The following is a 17,964-nucleotide window of genomic DNA, read 5'->3' on the forward strand; positions in this document are numbered from 1 at the left end:
TCCTTCCCCATGAGACGAGTGGTTATTTTTAGCAGAGTTAGTGCTGAAGGCTGTTGGAGCTGCTGCAGAGGATCCCCTTGACCTCAGTGGCATTGGAAGGGGTCCCAGAGGACCAGGGTGCAGGCTGAAGGTGCTGCCCGCATCCTCTCCCAACAAACCCTGGTGTCCCCAGGGCTGACACGAGAGGCCCCGTGCATGGCACGGACCAAAGTGTGTGTGCGGGTGGGGAGGGTGGATCTGTTCTCATCCAGGACAGAGATGACGTCTCGTAAGGAACTGCGTGGCAATACCTGCTGATTTGTGGATAAGCAGTGTTCGTTTTGGCAGGAGATAGCTTCCAATTAGCCTGAAAACAGACTGCTCCGGTGGAGAATTTGCAGACTCTCTCTTTATTTATTGGCAAACCTCATTTTAATATAATCAGCCGTTTGACAGGCAGGTTAGGTAATGGTCCTTGATGTGAACACTAACAGATTTGAACACTGAGTACAGCCTTCAGTGCCCAGAGCCCTCTGCCAGTAGCTGGAACAGATCTGATATTAAAATGCAAGGGGAACCTCGGAACCCCTTGCCAGAGCACCTTGCTGAGTGTATTAAAACGCTGCCTTCAATAATTCATAAAATCTGTTCAGTGAGCTGGTGTACATGTGTGGGGAGGGGGGTAATAAAACATCTCAGACCCTGCCTGCCAGGATAATTGAGTGGCTAGTTAAATCTCTCAACAGTATTAATCAATAAAGGGGCCCACAGCGTCAATAAATCCAGAACGTAATATGGCAGGGCTATGGAAGTGCATGGAAAGCGATTCTTCCTCTCCTGTGCATGATGCAAGGTGCCACACTGCTCCAGCAACTGCTATTTGAATAACCTACATGCTCTGATAGTTCAAACATCCAGTCTTTCCAGCTGTGTTATCCCATGTTTAGATGTCACCTAAATGTCTTCGATTCTGCTGTGCATGTGACGGAGGGAGCAGTTGGCTGTGAAAGGTAGGGAGCAGATTGTAAACTCCAACACTTAACTGAGTATCTCCAGTTTCACTGATCGAGAACTGATGTGATGAGGGGAGGATCACTCCCTTTCTAAGATAAAAGCATTTTACTGAGTTGGAATGTGGTTTCTGCAGATCCCAGGTGAGGTATGAACAAATACTCTTGACATAACTTACACCGCTGCTGTAAATTTACAGATGTTTTCAGGACTCCAAAATTATCTACTCATTCAGCCTCTCCAGAAATGCAACAACATGGCTGCGTTCAAAACTCATTTACCCTGGTGTCACTTTGGTGCAATTCTACTGTAATCTGTCTTACCCTTATTGTAACTGAGCAAGGGTCCAACCTACTAAGAGTCATCTGAAATGGGTGTGATTAAAAGATGTCATTTTATTTTTCAATTAAATTCAGCCTGCAGCTTGTCTTCTATTCCTTAACGCTATGCTAATATTTATTTTTACCATTTACAGATATTTGTAGACCTTCCACATATTTCTCCCACCAAACTGATTTTCAGCCAAGCACTGCATATTCCTTCACTCCTTCCTGATGAATCTGGCAAAAATTCCAGCTTTCAGGTTAGCGTTGGCTCTGCCCAGATACTGGCAATTATGCTCAGCTATTAGGGTGTTTGTGGAAAGCGGATGTGTAACTGTCTTAACGTGTCTGAATTTGAATCGGATTTTGCATCCACACGAATACAGTGCCTGCTTTTCATCCAGATGTACTCTGAAACTAAGCCATACCCAAGCTTTCCTCTTGTGCTACTCCGTCCATCTTTTTTTTTTAGCTATGAAGTACCCAGAATAAGTTTCAAGCACCCACTTCTGTGAGGAAAATGAATTGCCCAGCACCATCACTACCTCTGCTTACATCTCTGACTGTGCTGCAGTTCATGTTAAAGCTCATCTTCAAACTTAAGCTTTCATTTGGCACAAAGAGGAGATGTGTGGCCGATTAACAGGCTCAGTCCATGTGCAGTAACTTGTGGAGTCACATCTTGCTCATGTGCCTAAGCCTCATAGTTCGGCATTTCCCTTCCTCCCGAAACACTGATGTGTTTTCCTGGCCCTTCGTGCCTCTGTGAGGCAATTGCTGTAATAAAAAATTGCACAGGAGTGCCTTCGAGATTCCCTCTGTGTCGAGCAGAACTTGGATTTCAAAACAGACCTATACAGTGAGGGAAAGAACTTGTTCTTTGCTATTGTGTCTGGTCAAGGATTCCCCCCACACCTTCTAGATGCAGTGGTTCAACTCCCTGGGTGGCCACTGTGAGTCTTCTGGTCTCTCATGGGACAGTGTGGGGAACACCGGGATGGAGTCGCTGAACTAGAGAAGCAAAAGCATTAGGATCTCGGGAAAGATAGCTGTCTGGCCCCCAGAGGATGCTTGTGGTAGCCAGAACTGTCCGGAATGGCAACAAGAAACACGTCACACATCTGGCACAGGTTCTTCGGGATATGTGAATGCAGGTCTTTGCAAATGTAAAATGTCACTTTTCCTAGAAGACATAGTCAAATGGATACGGCTGACTCTTTGGGTAGATCAGGATGGGACTGAAGTCTCACATAAGTGTCCACGGAAGCTCTGGTACCTACAGCAAAGTACAGACAGCAGCAAGCAGCTGAGTATGCAGCAGCCCTCCATAGCATCCACCCAGCTTCCAAGTTAAGCTTTGCAGTCCAAAATGAAGTCTGTGTTGCTCCAGGTTTCTGGTAAAAAAACCCCAACAGTGTAGTTGTACCTACATGAGCTTCAGTCACACCTTGAGCTACTGGTTAGGTACATACATAATTTATTCCACAGGCTGGACTATGATGAGAACAATTTAGCCCTATATGGAAATCTTTATTCTGTCTTTATTCTAAATTTTTATTCTGAGTTTGTTCTTGCATAATTCCCTCATACTTCAACTTTAACCAATTCCACGGCATAATTCCCTTGCATAATTCCCTCATACTTCTGTAACTTTAACCAATTCCACAGCATAGAGGTGGTGTCAGAGATAATTATGTCGTACCTCCGCAGCCCTGAGGTAAGGATGGCACTCTTGGATTCCAGTAAGTAGAAACAGCCGTATTTATGACTACTGATTAAAACATGGTATTGGAAAAGAGTATCATTTGAGTCATCAGAATATCATTTATCTGTTGCTTTCCTTCATGTGTGAATTAGAAAAAAGAATAAAGTTGCATTAAAGAATTTCAAGAAAATATTCAAAGGTTTCCCACAGTTGGGTGTACGCTTATATTTTTCTCCACCCATTGTAAATCACAGCAGCAGATCTTCCCCCACTCATGTTTTGCATTAGTAAATTGAACTACATACTCTGTCCCCTCAAAGATTAATGCCTCCATCTGAGGAAGCAGTCGAATACGCGCTGGTGGTAGTCCTTTCATCATTAGCAAATGGAAGGCTGTGGGAGGAGAACAGCATTTGCATGTGTTGGATGTTGGCCTAAACATACTCTCACTGAATTCTGGACATCAGGGAAGAATTGATAGAGCATAAGCATTTAATCAGCAAACCACAGAAAAAAAAGATTGAGGAATGCTACTTTTAATTAAAAAGCTTCTCAGACGCCTTTGTTCCAAAACGAACAAATGTTTTGCTAATACCACGTGTCTGCAGAGTGCACTCCAAAAATCTCAAAACTGTATTTGCTGTCAAGTGGCATTACATTTATTATTTGTCCCTGGGTAAGTTTTTAAATCTCTGTAGAAGTCTGAAACTTTTCATTAGCTTATTTTTGGAAGACACATTTGAGAGACATTTAACTGCTACAAATGTTAAACTGTCAGTTCAAAGAAAGTGTGGTGCGTGTGGCATCCAGTACAGCTTGCTCCTGATCCTTGTAGAGACCTCTGAGTACCTTCACAATTCTTATGCTACTTTGAAGTTCCACGTATTCACAAGAAAGCTGCCCAGTAAGTCTTTAGGCTTGCTTAAAAACAAACCCAGTTTGCTTAGAATAAAACTAAAATGTCAACAGAGAGGAGGCTGACTTTACCGCCCTGCTCTGTATGTAGCTGCATGCAGAAAGCTACCTTACAACCCACGTTTAATCAAAACCAATTTAAGTTAAACGTTTTTTTTCACAGCCATCAGCACGGGAAGGAACAAATAAGCACACACAGTACGGAACAAAGAACATTCATCACTCTGATATTTTGGCCGCTAATTGAACAGCGTTCATAGCAACTTCCTCCTTCGCCCTGCACTAGGACTGCGTCTTTGCTGTGCTAGGAAAGTAAAGGCAGAAACACCTGTGGTCACCAGAGATTTTACCGCAGTTCTTGCAAGAGTACACTCGCTAACCGTGGTGCCCTGGCTGTTTTCCAGTGAGGGGGGATACAAGATTTTGCCTGCCTAGAAATCATCTGAGATGTTTCAAAACATTTTCTTCACTTCCTGCCTTAAACTTTTGCAACTGTTATGTTCTGCATTAGAGACAGAGGCTTTTAACAACTGGAAAAATAAATTCCCGTGTCTGTCATTGGCCAAGTAGATTGATTTTTTTTTGCAAGTTTGATGATTGCTATTTTTACTGGTTTCTGTGTTAATTTTTTAATTAACTCCTTGTGATCGTTGAGAAAAGCCTGACACTGTAAACTTTGTGGATGGCACAGGCCTAGAAGTGAGAAATAAAACAAGTAGTTAAGTATACTGTATTTTTTTGAAAAAAGTAATTTTTAAAGTAATTTCTGCTGAAATCACAAAGGGACTCTAGTCTTGGTTTAAAGGCTATTTCAACAGACGCTGTTACCAAATTATTGAAGAATATCCTTATTACTTTTACATTCCCACCAAGCACTAAATAATAACTGCTGGAATTTGAGAGGCAAGTTACCATTGGGCAGGCACTGCTACTTTTATATCGGTGTCTGGTATATGTGGTCATTTTTCCACCAAAATTTTAAGTGCGGGATGATACCTGAACGCAAGTTATCTAGCACCCAAGGGCAACAGACCATGGGCCAGACGTTGCGTGGGTCAGCCACTGCCTTTGTGTAGCAAACAAGGTCTGACACTGAGAGGTGCTGCGCGTTCCTAATTTTTGCTGAAAGCAGCGATAACCGCAGACGCTCGGCGTCATGATGCTGAGCACCCGTCGCATCGCGTATCAGTAGAGCCGCCAGCATTGTAAGGGCAGCGCGTGTTTGGTGTTGCAGTGCCGATCCAGGTTGATACAGAGGTCGATGCCGTGCAAAAACCAAACTTCAGGCTGGAATGTGCGAGCAGGGGTGCAGCCCATGAGGCGAGTTATTTTCTCTGCAGCTGGAATATGACGTTCCACCTTGGACATTTTGATAAGGATGCAGATGAACTGGAGTGAGCACACAAGCGGTCTGGATACCACCTCGGCTGGCAGGAGCGGGTTTGGGCAGCCTGGAGCAAACCGAGAGGTTCCTGCGATGGAGGGATGGCCCGTGGGGCAAAGCTTGTGGGTTACTGCACACCTGAGGATGGCCGAACTGAGTACCAGGCCCAGGGTGGGAAGGGATTCTCCTTGCAACAACAATCGCATACTGAGCTCTGGAGTAGGGTGCCCAGAAAGGTTTCTCAGAGGAGAGCTCCATGCAGGTGCCCTCCATCGCTCCCCAGTGCGTGCGGAGGCCCGGTTTGCTCCCCTCCGGGAACGCGGGGATGGGGCAGGGGATGGGGTGGCTCTGGGCCCCCCGCACAGAAGCATGTGAAGGGGAGATGGGCCATCCTGCGGGAGAAGAAGGGGTGCTGTGGGTGGTGGGACCGGGGCCCACCTGTGCCCCCCCAGCCCCTCGGGTCCCACCGGGGCCCTGTCACAGATCCGCGGTGAATTTTTAAAAAATTTCTTCAGTCGCTGGAAACAGGCTCGGGGCAGTGGGGGGGGTGGCAGGAACCAGCCGGAGCCCTCCCGCTGCCAGCTGCGGGAGCAGCGGTGCCGAGGGGCCCGGCGGATCGCCCCGTTCCGCGCCGCTGACTCAAGGCCGGCCGGGGGCGGCGCCTTTAAATGAGTCGGGCTCGGCCCCCGCCGCCTCAGGTGGCCGCCGCTGCGCTGCCTCCGCGCCTGCCTCCCCCACAGCCGCGCACCGCGCTTGCGCCGCGGCCGCCGGGGCCGGCACTCTGCTCTCGTCCGCGCCGCGCTCCGCAGAGCTTTGTCTGGGCGCGGGCGGCGGCGAGGCCCGGCCGGGCGGCGGATCCCGGGTGTGCGGCGGGACCCTCGGGGTAACCCCGGCCCCGCTGTGTACGATCAGTCGGGGGGCGCGGGCGGCCCTTAAGGTGGACTCGCGTTTAAGGTGGACCGCTCCCGTAAGGTGGACTCGGCGTTAAGGTGGATCGCGCTTAAGGTGGACTTTCCGCGAAGCCGCGCCTGCGAGGCGGGGAGGGCCGGGGCTCGGCATGGGGAGCTCCGCCTGAAGCGGCCGCCGGAGGAGCCGCGCCGGTCTGTCCTGAGGAAGAGATGGGGAAGGCCCGCTGCTGAGGAGCCAACTTCTTCCCGGCCTCTAACAATGACCAGCTCCCGGCCGTCCTGCAGGAAGAGGCAGCCCATGGACGAGGGCGAGGTGGGGGAGCGGAGCCCGGCGTTGAGCTGCCGGGGGGCTGACAAGAGAGAGGCTCCCCCCGCCAGCGGGTCTGCGGCTCCTGACCGCTCTTAGGGGGGCGGCGGGGTGTGTGTGTGTGTGTGTGGGGGGGGTGTCCCGTTGTGTTTGGATTGGGAGAGGTTTATTTTCTTTAAAGGGAGCTCCTTCATCACCGCCGTCCTCCTCCTCCCCGTCCCTTTGCAGCTCTGAAGCCGTCCCGGCCGCAGTCTCCCCGCCGGCTCCGGGGACCCCCCGGCGCAGCGCCATGGAGACGGTGGGAAAGTTTGAGTTCAGCAGGAAGGACCTGATCGGGCACGGAGCCTTCGCCGTCGTCTTCAAAGGCAGGCACAAAGAGGTGAATAATCTTCTTATTTTCTCCCCCCCCCCCCTTTTTTTTTTATTGGTTTGGGCCGAGCTGGGGCACCGCATCGCACTCACCCCGTCCCCGCTGGGCTATTCTTAGCCTGGGCATCGGCCCCGGGCTCCGGAGCAGCTCCGGTGATGGCAGACGTATTTATTTTTATTTATTATTGTTATCTTTGGAGTTCGGGAGGCAGGCGTGTGTCCCAGCAGCACCCGGGCAGGTGGCTTCACCTTGGGGCTGGGCAGAGCGGGGCTGGGGGCCGGTGGGTACCGAGGCGTCCGCAGAGACGTCCTGCTCCCCAAAACTGCCCTTACCTTGAAAACAGGACCAACATCCCCCCACGCTATCTATGAAGTGTGTAGAAGGCTCTTGCTTTGGGCTTGGTTTTGGTTTTTTTGTGTCTGAAGTTTTGTCCTTCTCCACTTAATTTTTTCCAAGAGGAGGGGAATCGCTTACCGGTAAATAAAAGGAAACCAATCTGGCAGTGGATTTTCCATCATTAGGGATTGGGATAAGCCATGGCTCCCACGGTGCGTTTATTTCTAGTGATTAAATAAGAGGATAATCGTTGTATAAAGTAGTAACAAAAGCCCAAGGTTTGGGCTTTTCTCCTTGGGCTGACAAGCATAATTCAGGAAAGGGCAAGTCTGAACAAGTGAGGGATAGGCATTAGGATATAAAGTAAAAGGCCTTTACCAGTGCTGCAAGACACTTCTTTCAGTAGTATTTGTAATCTGTTAAGAGGCTGCTTATCCTAATGTAAATTAATGGTGAAATTTACATTTATTATTGAATTACATATGCATTCTTTCAGAAACCTGAGCTGGAAGTAGCTGTGAAATGCATTAACAAGAAGAACCTTGCAAAATCTCAAACTCTGCTGGGCAAGGAGATAAAAATACTTAAGGTAAAGGTAGACTGACTTGTTTTCTTCAGTCTTTGTTCTGTATGTCCTTTGTTACTCCTAGCTTATGGTCTTTGTTTTACTTTATCTAGGAATTGAAACATGAAAACATCGTTGCCTTGTATGACTTCCAGGTAAATATATTCAATTATGGCATTTGGGAGAGGTTGAATGGAGTTTGTGGAATTTGTTTTTAACAGATGTTTATAATCAAATGTACTTATTCTGGGGGGAGGAATTCTTCTGATAAGGAAAGATAAACATGGTTGAGCAGATCATGTATTAATAGTTGTCTGGACCACAGAACTCTTATGCAGCTGGGAGTTGAGGTGGGAGCTCCAGCTCCCAAGATGTTATGCAGTGAAATGCAGCGTGTAGTGAGTATGTCTGTGTTAGAAGCTCACAAGTTCTCAAAATGTTAGAAATAAAATTACGGTAGTTATTCTTGGCATGCCTACCTCTTATTTTCTTGCTCTCGTCTGGATACCTTCCCTAAGAACACTTCTTTTTCCTAGGCAATATAAAAGTAGTGTGAGCATGACTTTGTAGCATATGATTGTCTTCAGTTCCAGATGATTTACATTTGCATTCTTCTGTTGTCCTTGTGGCAATCACTAAGTGTTAAAAATTGCAGCAGACATTTTCAGATTGTTGTGGTTTCCCGCAGTTGCATTTTCCTTCAAAGTCAGTTCTGAGGATCTAAATCTAAGGGGCTAAAACTGATCCACTCTGAAACCCAAGTTTTCCAATGACTTTTTTTTTTCTTCTTCCTTGAATTTTTATTTAAAAAATCCTGCTGGGTCATGGGGCAAATTTTCTTTGACATTCATGATGCTTTTTAAAAGAAATGCCGCAGGATCTAAAAGCCTAAAATGGAACCCTCCTGTTTCTGGGCGGGGGGGCCGGTGTGCGGTGCGTGGGTACAGCCTGTGCCGCCCTAAGATCTGATACAGGCGAGTGACGGCTGCGTGACTGCTGGCTCTGCCGGACCCCCGGGTGGCCCTGGGGTGGCTTATCTGGAGCTGCTTGCCCTGTCCCCGGTATCACGTGCCCTGCAGGCCGCCGTGTTTGTTGACATTCCTCCTTCTCCCGTGGATTGGCTCCGGTGGCATCTGCGTCAGCCCGAACGTGAGCCCCAGCCGGTTGGTACGGCCTATTTGCAATGCCTTCTGGGTGCTGTAGTCTGCCCGCGTCACCCCGGCCCCGCGGCCCCCCGGGGCTGTGTCACCTGCCGTGTCCCCCTCCACCGCAGCGGGGGGGTCATGGCAAGGGGCTGCAGGGAGCCAGGCCCTCAGAAAGTGTTTAATGCCTGGCGTTGTTTTGGCAAGAGGTGGACGTAGGGGATTTCAGGCCCCTCTGGGAGGGAGGCAAGGCTGCTGGGAATGGGGATGCTTCTTGGCAATACCCTTTGGGTAAGAGGCCAGCTGTGCGTTGCTCCTGAACCACCTTTTAGAGCTGGTCTTGCAAAGCAGTGGCTGCCTTTGGCCTGGTGCATGCTGCAGGGTCGCTCAGGGAGCTGGGCAAGTTTCCTCTGGGCACAAGCCACTTGGGGCGTTACATGTCGTGTGTTTTCATTCTCCTCTGTACCTTCTAAATTAATAACTTTTTCAGTTGAGGGAGTGAGTGGCTGCTCCTGCTCTTCCTCTGTAGTTTGCATTTGTATGAAGTGGTATGTTGCTGGATTTGCTTATTGCAGATCTTGCAAAACTTTTGCTCGTGTTCTGTTCCTTGCCCTGCTTCAAATAACTGCCCAGTAGGAAGCAGCTCAAGGACGTCTCCTTCAACAGGAGTGATTTCATCACTGTAACAGCTGCAGCAATGCATGTTTCTCCTTATGTGATGGCAAATGAGTATTAGTTAAATTTTGTGTATAGCAGTGTAGCCTGGTGAGATATTCACAAGAAGCTGTGTAAGATACCACCAAACAGGAACTGGAGAATGGCCCTGGGCTCAGGGCATGCCCAGGTAGATGTTTAGTTACCAGCTTTGTTGGAGACTGCTTGTATGACCTGGATAATTTGATTTCTTAGACACAATGAGATGACTTAGGTGGCATTGGATGTTTTATAGTGCTGTCAGGGTGTGGAGTCTCCTACGGTGGCAGGTGATCGGTCATCAGACAGTCTGATGTGGTCCACCCACCTAGGTTGTGTGTGTGATATTTCTGAGTGTCTGGCCTTGCTCTCTGCTCAGGAGTTGTATGAGAGTAAATTATCTGCAAAGGCAAAAGTGCAGTTCTGGGGAAGGCTGGCTCCTGCCCACCTTTCCTTACTTTGTGGAAAAGACAACTTCTTACCTATTTCCTCTGATACGAGGACGTTGTTTCGTTCATAGCTGCGTATATACTTACCCTTGAAAATGTCATAGTTGCAGTTAATTGAGCCCTTACTTTTAGGCTTTCTAAAACCAAAGAGGTTTATTCTTGTATTACAACATCATAGAGCAAAAAGGAAAAAATATTTCCTGTAAATCTTAATGCTGCTCTGTAGCTTTGTCTGTTGCATTTTTTTGTCATCCTTTCCTCTGCACCTCCTGTCAGCAGTGACTTAACTTTTACTCGTGTGTTCCTTACACACAAGGAAATGGTTGCTGAAACCACAGTGGCTGTAAGCAAGTGATTACGCCCAATGATGCTTTCGTTTGCATTTTCCTGGTTAAAAGCTGATGCTAACCAGGCCTCATACAACCTAAGATTTTTGATGTAATGCCAGATTTGCCGCAGACAGACACTTGCAATGCTGATGTTTAATACTGACTCCAGCTCTCACCCTGGCACGCTTATTTTTATCCTTCAAATCCAGGAAAGTTGCTGTGTTCCTTCTCGTTTCGTAGACCTTTGTGATATTGGTTCATAAATAATGACAAAATAAGAAGCTTCCTAGGAATAAATGATACTGGTGAATGTTTAATGCATAAAAGTGCAGTGTCTGGACTTTTATAGATCCCTTCGGTGGAGTCCTAAGAGCAGCATCATTACTTAAGAATGGTTCACAAAATGAAATATGCATATTCCCATTATTGTGTGCTCATGTATTAATGAGAGGTGCTGTGAATAGTCTAGGAGCCCGATGAGAGAACCCCTGCTCAAAAAGAGGATAAATCACTGCGTTGCATTTCTAAAAGTCTACTTAGTGTCTGTATGGGGTTGTGGTGAGGATTTTTCCTAGGCACAGGAGATGTTTGGCATACAGTAAAAACTGCGTTTCTCCATATGTGGAGTGCATTAGTTGCTACTGAACGATCCCTGACTCCTCAGCTGACTTGCAGAGAGGCTGGAGTTGGGGTCTGCAGACTGCAGCAGTTGAGGGGGGGTACAGCAGTCTAGAGGGACACCTGGGTACCAGAAGTCTTTTTACTCTGTTTAAAGGCAGCCAAATGAGCTCTTGTTCCTTAAGGTGGAAATTAGTGACAACAGGGATACAAATTATTTTTTCTGCTGGATGAGGGCTTGGTCTGGAAATGAGGTTTCTTAGAAAACAGATTTCCGAAACTTTAAGGATTGGCTCCACTCTTCACACACGTTGACACTGAAAGCTCAGCAGCATGTGGTCTGGTGTATGGGATGTGCTTTGGTTTCTTTTGTGACTCAGGACATCGAATCTGAATCCCTGATCAGAGACCACTTGATGAGCTGAGGGGGTTCAATGGTAGGAAGGTTACTCTTGACCTTGTCAGATCCTGGGAGCACCATGCGCTACACCAGCACTAGTGAGAAGTAGATTCTTACATGTAACTATGATCTTTGGGGCAATGGGAGATCCTGGGTGTGTTTCCTTCCCTGTGCTGTGCCAGCTGCCCCAGGAAGGCTGGTTGCATATGTGTTAACTGAAGGTCTCACGTGTGGCTGTGTTGGTGCTAAGGCAGAAAATCTGCTCTTCCTGGACATAAATCATGCTTTGGATGTTAGAAAGCATTTTCCTGCATGAAATAGGAAGAAGGATTATTTTACTGGCATGTTTTCCCTAGTTATGTGCTGTGATCTGAGCTTGCTTCTTAGAGCAGTCTAGCTATGACTCTTCTTGTGTGGGTATCGGGTATTCTGGGTTTTTCTTTATAAATTTTGCATGGGTAGGATGGTCTGGTTGTAGAAACATAGCTGTTAATCTCACACAGGGCACTGCACTGTTGAGTTTCTGGTTTAGCCTAGGTTACCTGAGGGTCTGCTTTCCATAATCTTGTGTCAAGTTGGCTTATTGTACTCACCAGCTTAACTCACTGGTGCAGTACAGACTCACCAAAAATATTTCTGCTGGGATGACTGTATTACCTGGAGCTCCTGGAGACAAAGAACACGGAGTCCTTGCAGTGTAGTTTTTCTGGTGCACATGGATTAAGACATGGGTGGCAGAACAAACACTTCTCAGCTTAATGATCAGTCACCCTGAGCTGGTCTTGAGAGCCAAGTAATAACAGGCTTGTTCTGTTGTTGCTGTATAGAAAGTCCCTGTGATCAATAGGATCAGGGCCGTTGGGCTGTGATGTGCTGTTGTGCTGTCTGCACCGTCACGCTTTTCTGATACGGAGCCCGTAGCTGCTAGTCCACACCTTGTGTACGTGCCGCCAGCTGCCACACCTTGTGTACGTGCCGCCTGCTGTCCCCCGGGACCTCGGGAGCTCCGTGTACGGCAGTGTCCTTTGGTGTGCCCTCCAGCACTGCTCGCTTCTGCTGCAGTGCTTTGCTGACGAGCGTGATGTCGGATGAATCAGTGCTGCTGCACTGTCACCTCCTCACCTCGCCACCTCTCGTGCCACCTAATGCAGGATCTTCTGTTCCTCGGGCACTGTTCGGGTGCCCTGTCTTGGGAGACAGGGCTCTGCTGTGACACTTGGAATAACTAAGGAGGCACTTTGTGTCTGGGAGATCACACTCCTGAAGTCAGGCTGCCTGCCTGGTTAAATCCTGTTTTAATTCCATACCCGAGCAAAGCTGGAAAGTTGCCCAGCGAGTGGGAGTAAAGCGCAGGCTTCTCTGAACTGCCAAGCAGTCCTCTTTCTGTCTGTGCTGCGGACGAGAATGGGGTGTCTGCTCTCCTGCTCTGTCAGCATCCTCGCATCTGTTGGAGGGAATCACTCTGTTACTAAAGATTGAATCTGGCTTAGCTCGGAGCTAGAAGGGGAAGAGGACGGAAAACCCAACTACCCTCTGCCAGTAGTTTTGTAGGATGAGGCTTGAGAGTTTAGTGGACCAAAATGGCTATGTTTATGGAGAGCAGAGAATTTTATAGCCTTGAACTTCTATTTAGTGTTAGCTTCACTAGCCGAGTACCCCACTGTGCAGGTCACAAACATCTAGCAAATGTTGACCACTAAATATAGACTTCAGAGGAGTCACAGGCTTTTTTTAGAGGGAGTGGTCTCGTTGCATTTCTGAAATTATGATCACTGTTTTACTCATCTTGTGTGTAAAGCACATACCTGTGTTCCTCTCACATGATTAAGATGTCATGGAAGAGCCGGCGACGTAGAAGTTAATAGCCTCTAAAGCTCCTGTGGAAGGTAGCATTACTCAGACTGTAATGACAGATTAAGGAATGTTTCCCAAGACTAATCGGAAACTGGTAGGCTGTTGTGTTTGCAGTTTGACAGCAAAGCTCTGGTAACGGCTGAGGTGCAATTCGTGCTGCTTTTCATGAAGCTCCATCAGTGTTGCCATTATGAAAACTTGCACCATTTAAATTCTCGTGATGATTGAATGCATTTGGTTGGAGTGGGCAAAGCGAGGAGGTAGAGGTTTGGAAGATGGATGGGAAGAGGCGCCTCCTAATCAGTGGCTGGGTGGGATTGAATTCAGGTGGAGAACCACTGTTTGAATTTCTTTCAAATATTTATAGGTCCAAACCAAAGTTCAATTAAAAGATTAAATTTTGTGACCATACTGGACTTGACCCTAAACTGTAAAACTGCAATAAAACTGTGTGTTTCAGAGTCATCTTAATGGTCAAGCATGCATAGAGAATTGAGGAACATGCATTTCATGTGTCTGCCTTTTTCCTCTTCCTTTCCTGCATCTCCTGCCTTCCCATCTGGTGATACCACCTGAAAAGCTGTTGCACAGCAGGCAGACTAGCAAACATAGGGATGATGGTGGTGGCTGAATGCCTCTGGTTTGCCTTGGGGAAACTCCTAGAGAAGCTCTGGTCCTTCGAAGTGGACGTGTGTCTTCTGTGCAGCAGGCTGCCTTCGTCACAGGGCGCGCAGCGCGATACCGTGGGAAATGAGCAGCTAAGCACAGGGGTGGTCAGCAGAGGTGCTGGTCTTGGATCTGCAAAGTCAAGGAGGGAAAGTTTTTGACTTTGTTTTCAAAATAAGTATGTACTTTTTTGCTTGTTGGTTTGGTTGGTTGGTTTCTTTTGTTTGTTGTTTTTTCTGTTACTCATCTTCATGTAGCAATAGTAAATGGCAAACTTGATGAAAAGGGGATGTAAGTGATGTAGTCTTCCAAGGCAATGTTTCTCAGGTACAGACCTAAACATACTTTGCTTAAGAGAAGCCACCTTAATTGTCTTAGGTGTTATGGTTCCTCTCTGAGAAATTAATAATAAATGTCCATGGCAGAATCAAGGGAAGAGCCCTGCCAACAGATAGCTTTAGAGCCTCTTTTGTGCTTAGTGTAGAGCAAAAAGGTGTTTTAACTGTGTGATGTCTCCTGCTTTATGATGTGCAGGCCTTAAATACCACCATAACCATACAGAGATGCTCTCAAAATGCAAAGTGAGGGTCTCAAAGCTGCATTTGCTTGTTAAGCAAGGTTATTTCAAGGGGGGCTGACAGAGATGAATCAAATTCTGCATCACTGGTTGCTTAGGGCAGTAATGTTCTGTCTGGCTGTAGGAGCACCTGGCTTGTCTCCTAGCATCAGAATAACAGGAGGAATTAGGTCAGCTGAGCTGGCATACTAGAGAACAGCCAGACAGTGTGGTTCCGGTGGGGGGAATGAAAGATGCAGAATTTTTAAGTCATTAGAGATCCTATTTAGCAAAGCACCTTACATCGCCAGGAAGGGCAGGCCTCCCCAGCAGGCGCGGGCGGCCTGGAGCGCGAGAGCCGCTGGTGCAGTGGGAAAGCCCAGGGGCTCAGCAGAGGGTGAGGAGCTGGCGGGCAGGGTGAGACTCACCCCCACCCTCCCTCAAGGCTGCTGGGTGGGCACAGAGCACCGGGGCTGTATGTTTCCCATGGGTACTGCTTAATGTCACTGTGCACACCGCTGGGCCTTTGGGCAGCTTTCTCTTCAGAGGATTTTTCTTTCCTGTTTGATTATTTTTTTTTTTCATCTAGCTAACAATTGTAGCCAGCATGTTAAATATCTTAAAACATACTCAGATTTCTTCATTTTTTAAATACTGCACGTTCAAGCCTATGTTACTCTGGCTTCCAGTGACTGGCTTTTTTCCCCTCTTAAATAAAGAGCATTTTTATTTGAAAGAAAACCCATGCCTTTTTCTTTAAACTCGTTATAACACCGTTGTGCTGTGACAATGTGTGTTTGTTTTCTCAAATCTGGAAAATTAAGTATGAAGTAAGTGGATGTAAACGAGAAGACTTGCAAAGGCCAGTCAGTTCTGCAGCTGTCATAGAAAACCCCATTGGGGTTGGGCCTTTAACATCCAGAGTTGCTTTAAAAAAAAAAACAAACAAACCAACAAACCTCTCCTGCAGGATATCAGATTGTATTTGGGATAAACCGTTAAAACCCCAAGCCTTTTCCAGCTTTATTAGTAGAACTACATTACTTGATTCTAAAATCAAGCTTCCAGATTGAGTGGCTTTGCTTGTATTTGCACATCCCTCAGTAAGTGAGTATGCCTGAGTGTGAGACTAAACCGTTCACTCTTGTAGCCTGCCGCCTTGTCTGCCTCCACCCACAGCACTCCCCCCACCGTGCCAGCGCTTTGGGTGGGCTCATAAAGTGCAGTATTATGGTATGCAAGGATTTCATTCCGGTACATGTGACTGAGCTTAAGGTAATGGGGAATTCAACCTTAAATGTTCATTTTCTAATATGACAGTGATATAGAAAGGAGATGAGGAATAAATATAGAAAAGAAAATTGGATCTTCAATATTTTTATCATTGTTTTTAGAATTCTGAAGTCTCCTCTTTTGATAGCATTAACATAATACCTCGCCACTTGCAAAAAGGAGCTTGCTTTTGTTTAAAGAAGCTTCTAGGTCTTATTCTGCCTCTTGGCAAAGGAGTGACTACTTCTTTCCACTCCATGTCTGAAAGCCCAAACTTTGCAGGATTCTGCTGCTTTTTTTCCTCTGCGATCTCTTATCCTTGCTGGGCTGCTGTATACGGATGTGCGCTGCGCCGCAGGCTCTCGGGCAGGAATGCCTCCCTAAGAGCTGGCTAGCTAAGGGCGCAAACTGGTGTAGGTGGAACCTACCCCCCGATGAACATGACTTCTGTGAGAAGTGATTTGCTTTTCAGTGGCCCAGCAGCATGAGTCTTCGCTTTGTTCTGATGCGTGTTTTTGGTCTCACCTTGAAGCTCTGTGACCTGTGAAACCTGCTATTTTGTCTCTATACTTTTATTGTGACATTAATCCTATATTTTGGTTTCTGTGGTTAGGCTCAGATGCAGCTCTCAGCTTTGACTTGCTGTAGTGTGCTGCTCTGCAGAGGCCCAGTCTGCCTCCGAAAGAGACTCGTGTTTTCCTGTTTGAGCTCTCTGCAAGTGCTGTAGCCATCAGTCATCCAGCGAGTGCGTTGAATCGCAGGGCTTTGCTGGAGGCCAGCAGTGAACTCATGTGAAGCCAGCACAGAGTGCTCGGTCGGTGGGGCTGCGAGAGGCACTGCTTGGTGCAGGTGGAGAGGGGGAGAGGTGGGGCTGGTTTGAAGGAAGCTGCAGAAAGCTTGTGTCCAGTGGAAGTGATGGTGAAGTTTCTTCAGGTCACTTGAAGATCAAGCTGTCTTACCAGCTGTCCTACCATTTGTCTGTGGTGGTATTAGCTGCCTGACAAACAATAGCTCCAAGGACATGATGTTGTCTTGTTTGTTTTTTAATGTAATGCAGTCAGACTGCAGGACTGTTGCCAGGGGAATGGGAAGTACCTTCCCTCCCTTCCTGAAGCCCATGTAGAACCAGAGGATAGCTTTCCTGCTGTTTTTATCTGCCTGAGGTACAACCTGTCCTTAACCAACTCATCTGTTTTATAAGCAGAGAATACCATAGTGCCTGGAATGGGGTAACACTGGCCCTTGGTGTCATCGTTCTTCTGGTCGTACAGAAGCCTGCCCGCTGCAAGGCTGGCCATGAGCCGCTTCTGTGCTGCAGGGCATCCCTTCTGCTTGCCCTGTGCCTCTGCTGGTGCTCAGCATCCCTGGAGCAAGCTGGCAGGTCTGTAGGAAGCAGAATGCAGTCAAGAGCCAATGCAGAAGTCTATGGGCCTCTCTGGGTCTTGCTTCTTATGCTTATTCTCTGGGATCTACTTGAAGAAATTAGAAGCCCTCATTCTTTTGGGAAGTCAAAGATCTGCTGACTGTGGTGATAACGCTTTCCAGACAGTAGCAGTAGGTTTTATTGCTGGACCTGGGTGTGCCGAATTGGGCAAAGATGTTGAGTAGACTGTTGGGTGATGGTATTTGTTGCTTGCATATCGTTTCCTGAACTGTGCTTATGTGTGACTGCTACTGTAGCCCAACAGAGAAACACAATAGGCTCTGAGACATGTTTTTCTTGCTATGTGAGGTGAAAAGGCATGTGAATATCTTCTAGCTATTTGCTTTAGATCTGTTTTCCAAAGGGTGAGCATTGGTAGGTGCTCCCACAATTCAGACTGATGTTACTATTGTCTCGCTTCCATTCAAATAGTTGCATCAAGAGATAATCCATGCATAGCGTGACGGTTTTCCTTTCCCTCTTTAGAGGCTGGCCTGCTCAAGCCAAACTGTGAGACAGAGTGAAATAATACAAAGACATTTTACTGTTTGAAAAGTTTCTTCTCTCTTTTGAGAACAGTGGGCTCTGTTTCCTGAGCCCAGCCAGCTTGGGAGCCTCTGCCTTAGCTATCGGCTTTCCGGGTGCTGTTGGCCCAGGAGTTGGTTTCTGTAAAGCAAAAACATGTTTGTTGCAGCCCGTGTTCCTGACTCCAGTGCCACTGTCAGAAGAGCGATGAGTAGAGACCATAAGCCAAAAGGG

General features: G+C 47.3%; 1 protein-coding gene across 5 annotated transcripts in view; it reads left to right on the forward strand.

The window, feature by feature from the left end:
- The first annotated feature begins 6,399 nt into the window (after positions 1 to 6,399).
- Positions 6,400 to 17,964, forward strand: part of ULK1 (unc-51 like autophagy activating kinase 1) — an 80,142-nt gene continuing 68,577 nt past the window's right edge. For all 5 annotated transcript variants that reach the window (XM_075770070.1, XM_075770073.1, XM_075770074.1 and 2 more), the window contains exons 1-4: positions 6,400 to 6,538; positions 6,761 to 6,911; positions 7,735 to 7,827; positions 7,917 to 7,958. In XM_075770070.1, the coding sequence (XP_075626185.1) occupies positions 6,822 to 6,911; positions 7,735 to 7,827; positions 7,917 to 7,958 (225 nt within the window). In that variant the 5' untranslated portion in view covers positions 6,400 to 6,538; positions 6,761 to 6,821. The remainder of the gene's footprint in view (positions 6,539 to 6,760; positions 6,912 to 7,734; positions 7,828 to 7,916; positions 7,959 to 17,964) is intronic.

The sequence above is a fragment of the Balearica regulorum genome, chromosome 17 (assembly GCF_011004875.1).
Source record: "Balearica regulorum gibbericeps isolate bBalReg1 chromosome 17, bBalReg1.pri, whole genome shotgun sequence".
In the NCBI taxonomy this organism is placed as follows: domain Eukaryota; kingdom Metazoa; phylum Chordata; class Aves; order Gruiformes; family Gruidae; genus Balearica; species Balearica regulorum.